General features: G+C 45.0%; 1 protein-coding gene across 2 annotated transcripts in view; it reads left to right on the top strand.

Moving 5' to 3' along the window:
- Nucleotides 1–4,909: 4,909 nt before the first annotated feature.
- Nucleotides 4,910–11,790, top strand: part of ANO8 (anoctamin 8) — a 55,477-nt gene continuing 48,596 nt past the window's right edge. Inside the window, exon 1 of one of the 2 annotated variants that reach the window (XM_063290704.1) lies at nt 4,910–5,326. In XM_063290704.1, the coding sequence (XP_063146774.1) occupies nt 5,218–5,326 (109 nt within the window). In that variant the 5' untranslated portion in view covers nt 4,910–5,217. The remainder of the gene's footprint in view (nt 5,327–11,790) is intronic. The other variant, XM_063290705.1, reaches the window with a different exon arrangement.

The following is an 11,790-nucleotide window of genomic DNA, read 5'->3' as shown; positions in this document are numbered from 1 at the left end:
TTGGGGAGAAGGGGGGTTAACAGGCGCTCTTCGTATGCTCAGGTGCAGGCTTGTCTTGCATTGCAGGCAGATTCTGAGGCCAGTTAAGCCCTCTGTGCATCGCGTCCCCAGGTGGAAGGGGCATGCACGCGTCGCAAGCTGAGAGATGACGTAGCAGCCTTGCTCCGCGTGGTGGGAAGCTCTTTGGAGGTCCCTGGCAGCAAGTAGGTAGCCCCGAAATAGAAGAGCAGAAGCCGGTACAGTTTTATTGCTGATGTATTTTAGATCTGTTACTACAATACTACGGTGCACTTTTGGCTCGAGCCGCCACGTCGTAGCACCAGGTTCCCCGCAGCTCTGGCTGTTTGCTGCAAGAAAACGCACGTAAATCACCCTTCCGCAAAACAGCCGAGCCTAAGAAACATGAATTTTATTATCCGAGGTCTCCTCTGCCGCTCGGCGCTGCAGGAGAAGGATGCTTTGGATCTTTTATCTTTTCCAGGCTTATAACCGCGGAAGTGCCGGCCTAGGACGCGGCCGAGCGGGAGCCGGGATCCCAAGGTTTGAAACCGAAAGCCTAGGCGGATTTAATCTGGAATTTGCCATTAATGCTGCTTGTGGGCCCCTTGGTAAAAATTATACATTTGCCAAAAGTCCCCCTCCCACTTGAAAAATGCAAATGTCATAGTAGTGTGATTTGGGCATTCCCTTTTGAAAACACACAAACTGGAGAGTAGAAATGAGGCAGATGCTGGCTGGGGAATTCTGGGAGTTGAAGTCCATACGTCTTCAAGTTCCCAAGGTTGAGGAACACTGATTTAGGGGATGATGGTTTATTTATAATAAAGGAGCTAGTGTTTGGGATGCTTAAAATAGTCGTTGGCCCTGATTTAATCTCTGATGCAATTCACATGCATCATATCATGCCTTAGGCTAGCTGACTTGGAATTCTGGGAGTCAATAAGCTGGAGAAAATGTGCTCATCTGACTACCATCCCATAACTATTTTCCTCTGCAGGCTTTATTTGTTTTGCTTATTAATTTTATCATGCATTTATTTATGCTTTCCCAAGGAATTCAAGCCGCATCCCAGTTTCTTCACCTCATCCTATTTTATCTTCACAACAACCATCTCAGGAAGATCAGACTTGAGAGAAAGTGACTGGCCCATAGTGAGCTTTATAGTTATGAAAATTTGATCTAGAATCTCCCTTTTCTACTCCAACGCTCCTTTTTAAAACTTGCTCTTTTTTTCCCCTGCTTTTGGCTTTACTGTCCTATATTGTGCTGTGATCTTATCTGTGAGTACATTATACAAAAAGGATTGATGTAAAGTTGAGCAAAAATTTTAGGAACTTAACTAACATCTGCATGACAAAGATTCTCAGTAGGTGGCAGCATGAAGCCAACCTTGGCTGATCTTAAAAAAGCTAAGCAGGATCAGACCTGTGAAGTGCTTGGATGGGAGACCACACAGAATCCAAGGCTGGGCAAGGAAATAAACAAAGAATAGCTGAAGAATATAAAGGCAAGCTGCTTCCACGTTGTTGCCAAGAAAACAGCATGGCCGTAGCCTAGTAATTAACAGACATCAGGTATAATACAGGGGAGATGTTTTCTCAACCTTGGCAACTTGAAGATGCGTGGATTTCAACTCCCAGAATTCCCAGGCCAGCATGGCAGGGCCAGTTATTTCCCTATTGCAGATAGGGGCGGAAAGCTTTTATGCCTCGTGACATTTTATGTTCCATGATAAACTGCAGGGTAACAGGAATTTAAAAAAAAAAACCCTGAGTGTCCAGCTTCCTTAACTTTTCAAATTATTTTGGGAGCAAGGAAACAAAGAAAGAGTCAAGGCAATTGAGATGAAGCTGTGCCATCAAAACTGAGATAGGAAAGTGTCTAATTTGGGAAAGTGTAAATCCAGTGGAGGGCACAAACAATCTGGGTTGGTTTTTCTTTTTAAAACAAGTAGAAGCTGCAGCCAGGACTGACGCGGGTACTGATTATGTGTATACAGTACCCTTTTAATACTATGCCATTACTAAAGAAGAAGATAGATTTTTTGCCTCAACGTCTATTTTGGTAGCTTTTCTATCTCCTGTGAAGGACAGGGCTTGCATGTTGTGCTATTTCATGGTTTCCTTAATCATGGTTATCAAATAATCCATGACTGGCCATCTGAAGCTAAAATCAAATAACACACATCACAGTTTCCTGAACTAGGCCTAAATATGGCCATTACTTCAGAAAATGCTCACAGTGACTCAACCAGGGAAACTAGCCTTGTTATCCCCATTATTCTAGACCAGTGTTTGTTTTTTTTAAACTTGACAACTTTAAGATGTGTGGACTTCAACTCCCAGAATCCCCCAACCAGCAAGATTGGGGCAATTTTAGTGCTTTAAAATGAACTAAATGAACCATTAGGAAATCTATAATGTTTTAAGCTTTGTGTTCAGTGTTTTTTTGCTCTTTTAATTGTGTTTTTTTTCTGAGCTGCCTTGAGCTGTTAAAGGCATAAGTTGCATACAGATATTTAATAAATAAAGTGGATTGCCTGTAGAGCTACCCAATGAACGTGTAGCATACTGTAAGTGACATTAGAACCCAGAATTCCGCAACTGGTATCTTTGGAGGGGGGGTTGTGACTAAAATAGGTCTGGCTGAAATTCTGATGGGAACTTGTTAGTTTCCTCCTAATTCTAAAAGATTAGCAATTGCTGTTATACAGGCATTTATGATGTGGGGAGGAGAAACTAATAACCAAACATTGTCACAGAGCAAAGGTTGGGATGCAAGTATGAAAGGCGGAGTTTGCATCAGATGAAGCAACCAGTTTGGTGATTGTTTATAGTGTACCAAATGCCTTCGTACTGCAAGCTTCTTTGTGTCCAAAAGAAAGGCACACTGTGAGTGTGGTCAGTGGAATTAAATAAAAAGTGATATGTGGTTACAGTACTTTCAAGGAACAGAGCTTCGCTTAGCAAATTTGGACAGTTATATGCTTATTATTATTATTATTTTAAAGAAGTCCACATACATTAGAGTGCAAAGCTTTTAAACAGTATTTCCAAAGAGCTAGCTGTGTTAGCACTGGCCTCTGTAACAAGACACGATCATGTAAGAATGCCAGCATACCTGTCAGGATGTCATTATACAAAGAATGCAATTTAGTATTTGCATCACAGCGTGATATAAATACATAGATCACATTATTTGTATTATGACATCATAACAGACTGGTCATCATTTGTCTGCCCTTTTACCTCCCCCCATGCGTGTTAAATGATAGATACCTGTGTTACCTTGACATTTACGACAGTATAATACAGTAGATTAGTATGATGCTCTAAGCTTTTATGCACTGTAATGCACAAAATCTTATGCAATATTATATTGGAAAAACTATATTACATGGGCAAAACTAATACTCCTTTGAGTCATGCTTGACTCCTGAGAGCTGCATGGTCATGGCCATTTAGTTTTTGTGGCAGCAATATGGAAGTAGTTTGCTACTGGTTTTTCAACTTCCCAGTCTAGGGATTTCCTGGTGGTCTTCCATCCAACTACTCGGTAGGTTCAATCCTGCTTAGCTTTTTTTGATATCTGTCAAGTCAGCTGGGTCTTAACACCTATGATATACAGTGTCTTGTTTCTGTGGCTTTTGAAATTATATCTACACCAGATGAACATTGCCCCATTCTTTTCCAATTAACTGGTGTTTTCCGGCTTCCTATTCAGCAAAAAGCCAGTGGTTTCAAAGTGGGACACCCCTATGGTGACTTTTCTTCACTTCCTTCACATTTACTCTAAGGTACTTTATAAGGCTGTTTAAAAAAAATCAGCATAAGGAATGTTTATCTCTAGTTACATCTGTTCTGGAAGGACTCTAGAAATAACAGCTTGACCTTTAGGGTATGAAGTAATTTGAAGTCAAGACAAGGCAGGAAAACAAGGCTGGAAAAGGATATGAAATGTAAGGATTTAAGGGAAGTGGGCTAATAGGTGGGGTGCAGATTAAAGAATTCCCTGAAAGAATGGGATATCAATCTAATAATCCAATTTTAATTCAAAATTGGGGCCAAAAGGCTGTATACCTTCCCCAATCTGCTTTTCTGTAGATCCAGCCACTTTTTAAAAATCTTTTACTGAAAATCAACAAACCACCACAGAGATAGAAAACCCGTAAGAATTCTAGTAGAGCCCCTGAAGTATGTTGAGCATCATTTTTTTAAAGAACAGAGAAACCTCCAAATTGCTCCCCTCTTGCAGTCTTCCTAAACTGTAATTTGTGGGGTTCATTCTCACAAGATGCAACAAACACAGATGTGGGGGATTTAACTATAAAAGGTTCAGTATTGTAGCAGAAGAGAGATCTATCCTCAGCTATTTACAGGAAGTAGAACATCCATGTTCAGAGGCAGCCAATCTCTGAGCTCCCCAGATATGGGAACAGGTGACCAAAAAAAACAAACACCTTTCTCTCCATTTGTCATTACACTGCACTGTTCTCAATCGTGGATTTACTGTTTTCATTTTGATTCTGGGCTCTGGTCTTTGTCCTGGTTTAACCTCCTGTTCTTAAAGGCTGCGTTTTATTTTTATTTATTAATTTAACTGTTCCTTTATTCCACTTCAGCTAAAACCCAGTAATATCCATTATTAGATAAATTAGTCTGGGATGAAGTTTGTAGAGCAGGAGGGGACAAATTCAATGTATATTTAAAAGACAAAATGAGGAGAAATTATCTGAGATAACTATCCGTGTGCTGTGGAGAACGGGGAAAGGGTTTCAGTTCTGCCAGAGGATCCCAGTTCAACCCCAGGCACGCTGCTGGCAGATGGCGCTCGGGAGACGCAGGCCAACCAGATTATTAAAAGCTCTGGGCTGCCTCTTTCCCCCCTCCTTTGTCCCTCCTTCTGCGCGCTGGCTCGCTCGGAGGCGCTTTGGGGCGCTGGATGCGTTAGGGAGGGCCATCCGCGGCAGGTGCGGCTCACCTGGGCCAGGCAGGGGAGCCCCCTTTCAGGCGTCCGCCGCTCAGCCCAGCCCCGATGGCGCGCCGGCTGCCGCCTCAGCCCGGCTCCCGTCCCGCGCTCGCCACCCTCCTCCCGTCCTGGCGGCGGTGAGACCAGCCCCGGCTGCTTTCTTGGCTCGGATGAGCCGCCCGCATCCCGACGCCGCACTGCGATGCTGCTTGCGTGGTGCAGCCCTCAACCTTGAGCTCAGGAGCCGCGATGCCGGAGACCGGAGCGGCGGGACCGGCGGCGGGCGCCCAGGAGAACAAGCGAGGCGGAGGCGCGATGGACGGGGAGGCGGCCGCGCCACCTTCCACCGGGGTCCTGGGTGAGTAGGCGCTGCCCGGGCTGCTGTCCCGGGCCGTGTGATGGCGATGGCGGCGCGCGCGGGACCGCGGATAAGCAGGGACCGCACCGGCGGTCTTTCCGCAGTCGGAGCGGGCGGCCGCGGATGTTGCCGAGCGCGGACTTTTTCGAAGTTGGGGAAGACTGGAGGGCGGCTGCGTCCCTTCCATTCGGCGCCCGCCCCGATGGAAATACCGGCTGGGGGGCGCCGGCTGGGAGGGCGCGCCCGTGCGCGCGTAGAAGGGGCTGCAGTCGCGCCGTCGCCGCCGCCGCCAGCCTATTGTCTCGCAACCGGGCGTGACTTCCCCCGACCCAGGGAAGCCACCGACTTCAGGCGACGGATGCGGGGGGGGGGCGTCCTCGAGAGCTTTGTAGGGAGGTGGCTGGGCGCAACGCCCGGCGCGCAGCCACGGGCGCCTCGTGGAATTGCGTGCGCGGCCGGACCTGACCCTCGCTCTCCTCCGGAGGTCAGCCGGTCTTCGGGGTGCAGGTGGGGGCGGCGCCTTCCCCCCTTCAACATTCCCGTCCCACCGGCGGAGGCCGCGGAAGACCGGCCCTGCAGGTCCACTGCGGCGGAGGGCATCCGCGCCGTGGCTTCGGATGACGCCGGCACCGGGGAGGCTGGTTTCGGCGTGGCCGTGGCGAGGGGGCCATAGAGGTCGCGCGAGGGACTTGTAGGGCGCGCATCGGCTTTTCCCAAACCGGCGCTTTCTAGACGCGCCGAATTTCAACCCTCAGATGCAGGGCTGCGGGTGATTGGACTTGTAATCGAGCGCGTCCGGAGGGCGCCGGTTCCGGAACGCTGGTGGGAAGAATCCTGAATTATTTCTTGAGATGGTGCTGAGAGAGGAAACCCACCCATTGTAGCGGGGACGGGACTAGATAGGAAAGAAGGCCTCTTCCTGCTTCCCTGTACCTGCTGGAAACCTCTGGGCAATTTGTCTTTTTTTCCCCCCTCCCCGCTTTGGCCCATTTCCTTCTCTGGAACCGATTATTTGGATAGAAAGAGACCTCAAGAGTTGCATATGTGTGGGTGGGTGATATTAGAGACTCTTGAGTTCATACACTTAGATATTTTAAAATTTCTCCAAGAGGCTCACTGCTGGTCCTGCAACCCCAGTGACCTGCCATATGTGCAACAGTGTTTGAGTCCTTGGCCAGTTTTGCCCCAGTACAGTTTAGATATAGCATCCACCACCCCCAGCCACCCACTCCACACACACTTGCTTCCACCCCAGCTGTTGTCTTTGGATAACTGTTCTTCCTGGAGGAAAAGCAGGATATAAATCTAACAAATAAAACAATAAGAATTATTTCTGTCACAGGCCTAACCTTTCCTTAATATCCTCAAGGTTAGTGTTGGAAAATCTGGGAAGATCTTGGGGCAAATCTGTGGAAAAGGCTTTGGGGTGGGAATTCTCTGTTTGAGAGGTGAGACAGATCATCTGCTGCCCATATGGGTTGGGAGTACCTGCAAGAGAGGAGGGACAAGAGGCAGGTCATTGTACTGTATGGATCACTCGGGATGTGTCTTGCTCCGCCACCTTCACTGGTATCCAGTTCCCACCGTTTTAATGCAGCTTTTCCCGATCTGCTGCCCCTTCACTTTGTTGGATTTAAGTGCCCTTAATTCCCAACTAGTATGACTTTAAGCAGTATTTCTCAATCTTGCTGGCTGGGGAATTCTGGGAGTTGAAGTCCACAGATCTGAAAGTTGCCAAGGTTGAGAAACATTGCCTTAAGGTGTTGGACTTCAGCTTCCACAAACTACAGCCAGTACTGAACTGAAATCCATGTAATAATTAAAGCTAAACACATTGGTTGGATTCATAAACTGTTAAACCACAGTTTTTTTAGCCACAATGAGTTGAATAAAATACACTTGGCTGGTTTTACACCATACGTTGAATTTTTAAAAACACTGTGCTAAACCACTGGTCGTTTTAACCATTATTTGTTACATAAGCCACAATGGATGGGTTCTTACAATATGTTAAGCCCTAAGCTATGGTTGACAAACTGTAACTGTATCTTATACCTGAAAAGCCAAAACCCCACAATCCTGTTATGGTTTAGTGCAGTGTTTCTCAGCCTTGGCAACTTTAAGATATGTGGACTTCAACTCCCAGAATTCCCCAGCCAGTTGCCAAGGTGGAGAAACACTGGCGTAGTGTAATATGTGTCCAAAGTTTAAATGTGGCCGAGTTACATTAAATTGCCCAGGCAGAGGTACATCTGGATTTTGGAGAGAAGAGAGTATTTTATCCTTGTCTCATCGGATGAAGGGATAAAATGCTCAACAATGCTAAACAGCTATTTCTGACGACAGAGCCTCAGTAGGATTATATTACTAGTTCTCTCTTACCCACTTCATTTTTTGTAGTGGTTTTTCACCCCCCAAAGGTCACCACATTTATTTAGTTCTGTGAGTTAGTGAAGGAACTATGTTCTCAGAATAAAACAGCCCAGAATCAGGCTACGTAAAAAGAAGAAGTACAATTTCTTGGGCAGAGATTTTGCACCTGAAGATGGATGCTTGATCAAGAAAGATAAGTTTTGCAGTTGCTGAGCTGCCTACAAGAATGTCCATGCTTGCAGATTAATTGAATCCTCCAATCCTTTGGGTTGATTTGGCCCAGAAATATGACTTATTAATATGTAAATTAATTAATGTCACAAATGAAATCTATTGGTGCAAATAGGAGAACGCTTTCATTACCTAGATTCTAGCTACTCAAAGGTACGAAAATGCTTAACTGGTGAAATAAAGCGTAGCAGCTGTACTGACACTGTGCTGAGCTTGGTTGATTTTAACCTTGTGTAACATTTTAGTGGCTTAGTGTTTTGTGAGAATCCTGGCCTTTTGGTTAAGTTTTGATTCAATATATTGTGTGAATCCCAAAAATGAGTTAACTCGGGACTCAGGTTGAGCATGTTATGTGAACCCAGCTATGCTGTAGAGAGTTCATTCACTTCTGGGTTATAACTTAGCTGTTCCACCAGAGCCTGCTGGCATACATGTGTGTGTGTGTGTGCATGTGCATATATTCTCACTGTAGTGCCAACCTCGGCCCACACTACAGCTGTGCCAAGGAGGTCTTGGGCACCCACAATGCCCAGTCTGTTCTTTTCATTGCCTAGAGTCAGTGCCTACAACCAGTAAAGACAGGACTCCTTTGTGAAAAATCCCAGTTCCTGTTGGGCTGGCTGAGATGGGGGGAGAATTTTTAAATCTTGTACCATTTCATCCTTTTTCCAGAATTTTCCAACAAGGGAAGGCGACAGCCTTGAATCTGATTAAATGATGTTGTGTAACATCTTAGTGTAGCCCAGTAGAAAAACTTGTGCAAACTGTTAGTCTGGGGAAGGACAGAGACACCCTGAGAATTAGGAAGAGAGAAATAGGGACGGGTGTTTTATGCTGCAGATCTTTATAGCCTGACATCGCCAGCTCCCCCTGGTACTTTGCCCCTTATTTTATAGCATTATAATGTAGACTGCCCCTGCACAGGTGGGTTCCATGTGGGTTAGATATCCTGAGGAATAGCTGTAGATAAATGCCTTAGCTAAATGGATCAGACCAAAGTCTAAGATCTTGCTTTTGATAACAGCTAAACAAACACTCCCCCTCTCCCGTCAGCAGTTGGTATTCCAGAATGAAATAGAGGACCCATCCTTAACAACTTTAACACTGATGCCTTCTAGATATATTGGACGATAATTCCAATTATCTGTGGGGATGCTGGTGGGCGTGGTGGGAATTGTTTTCCAGCATATCTGAAGGGCACCAGATTGGGGAAAGTTGGCTTAAAAGTTTCCAAGAGATCTGCCAAGTTGAAATGTACCCAACATACAAGGAACATCTACTAGATCTGTAAACAGGATGTCTTGCATCCTGTTTCCAAAATGACTAGCCAGATGCCTCCAAGAAGCCATCATCAAGACATGAAATTCACCAGCCTTCCCTGTGTTATTTTCCTGCACGGATCTGTTAATTGAGAATAGCTTGCCTTTGAACAGGGAATTTCATTTATTTGCTGTCACAGTACTGTATGAGCATCACTGTGGCTAGCTTTATCTCTGACATTTCCCGGTTTTACACAACTGAGCCTCACCCAGATCAGAAAGGAATTTAGCCCTTGTTTGAAACTTAGCCCAAATCGGCAGTAATCAGAATATTGGAATCTCAGAAGGGGGCACATACAAAATTACATGTCCCTTAGCATTTTAAGTCGCTTCAGCGTAATGATTTCTGAACCAAACTTCATGAAACAAAGAAGAATTTTGTAGAGCAGCATGTTGCGAGCCACAAACTGAAGAGAGAGGCAGCTTAGAGTTCTCCAAGAAGTATAACTTTTTAGAAGAGCATGCACTTAATTTACAACACACTCTGCCATAAAAAGTGATGGTGGTTACTATACATAACTAGATACATTCACATTCATAATCTAGCTTTCAGTCTTTCTGGTCTTGAATATTTTCCTGGCCTAGGAAGCTTTTTCATCTAATCCATGCGGGCTGCTCTTGTATTTATACAAAGGGTTAATATCAATTATATCAAGATCGGTAGACACAACCTCCATATTTAGACATAGTATACCTCTGAATACCAAATGCTGGGAGCTGGGCCAACAATGTGGGGATGGGAGGGAATGTTACCCAACACTTTGTTCTTGCTATCTTGGAAACAAATAATGCTCAACAATGCTCCCAGGTAGTAGCTGGCTGGTCCATTTTGCCCTTCCATAATCTGTGGGCTCCTGACAAATTGGGACTACAACTCCCATACTTCCAAATTCATGCTGACTAGGCATTCAGAGAGTTGTAATCCAATACAGCCAGAGAGCACATGATTCGGGAGAACTGAGTTAGATGGATCTTTGTCCTTTGATTTGAGGGACCAGTTCTGATCATAGCTATAAGCCATGATTATTTCAAAGCTTCCATGGGCAGAGGCAGTGTATCTCTGCATCTGAAATGCTGATGAATATGCAGGGGGTGGCAGGGTAAGCTGATTTGATTTTTTTGTGTTTTGTTTTGTTTTGTTTTAATTATGGCCTTTCTGTGGCTTTTCAGCATAGCCCTTATTGGAAACACTGATGTGGCTAATCTAGTATGAGAGATAGCCTGGTATAGAGGTTAAGGCGGTGGACTGGGAATGGGGAGCCGCAGGTTCTAGTCCTCACTTAGGCACAGAGTCACCTGGATGATTTTGACCCAGTTTCAACCCTACACGTCTTGGAAGGGGGTAATGGCAAACCACTTTGCAATGTTGCCAAGAAAACGGCATGGACCTGTCCACAAAGTTGCCAGATTGACTTGATAGCACCAGAAATTAAAAGGGTGGTTTCTCTTTCCCTAGTTTTAGCCCAGCAGCGAAACTTTTATTTCTCAGAAAAAGGACCAGATAAAACTATTGCAGAATAGTGAGGTGTGTTTTCACACTCCAGAGAATTCTTGGACCCTTTCTCTAGGCTAGCCACTGAAGGAGACAAGTCCTGCTTGTTTTGACATGTTTGCTTCCAGATCCGCTAATCTTTGTATCCCGTTGGCTTTGGGCCAGGTTCTGCCCTTCACACCCATTTTCTGCTGCTGCCCATTCCAGTCTAGCTGGATTCTTACCACACAAGCTTCCAGTCCTCGTTGCTACATTTCATAGAATCCTGGAAACATAGGGTTGGAAGGGACCTTGGAGGTCTTCTAGTCCCACTCCCTGCCCAAGGCAGGAGACCTCATACCATCTCGGACAAATGGTTTTCCAATCTTTTCTTGAAAACCTCCAGTGATGGAGCACCCACAATTCCGGGAGGCCAGCTGTTCCACTGCTTAATAGTTCTCACTGTCAGGAAATTCCTACTTGTTTCCAAGTTGGATCTCCCTCTGACAAGCTTCCACACATTGCTTCTTGTCCTACCCTCAGGCACCGTGGAGAATAAATTGACACCCTAGATTTGTTTGGCAGCAATAAGCTAACCTTTCCAGGTTGGGTGCCCTCCAGATGTATGGAATGACTAGCTCCCGAATACTAGTTGAGCATCCAAGGAGTTGGTGTTCTGACACATCTGGAAAGCACTCTGTTTAGACCTACAAGTGTTCCTGGCTGGAATTCTACCCTTGGACCAATTTTGGCAGAAGCATTTCTGAAGATGATGATTAAAGGAGTAGTAAATTGCTTTTATAGCCAACTCTTCTCCAAAAAGATACTTCTGTTGTGTGACTGAAAGAGAACTAGATACCCAACCTGCAGCTTCTTGAAGGAGAGGTGGGGAATAATAAATAAAATAAAATAATAAATAAAATAAAATAAAATAAAATAAAATAAAATAATAAATAAAATAAAATAAAATAAAATAAAATAAAATAAAATAATAAACAATAGACCCTAGCAGTTTAGTAGGGGTAACTTTTTCACTGCTGTAGCAAAACTATTTGCTAGATTTTTCAGCC

This window comes from Candoia aspera, chromosome 1 (genome assembly GCF_035149785.1).
Source record: "Candoia aspera isolate rCanAsp1 chromosome 1, rCanAsp1.hap2, whole genome shotgun sequence".
Classification (NCBI taxonomy): domain Eukaryota; kingdom Metazoa; phylum Chordata; class Lepidosauria; order Squamata; family Boidae; genus Candoia; species Candoia aspera.
The sequence above is the reverse complement of the archived record's forward strand: the minus strand, read 5'-3'. Positions and strand labels throughout refer to the sequence as shown.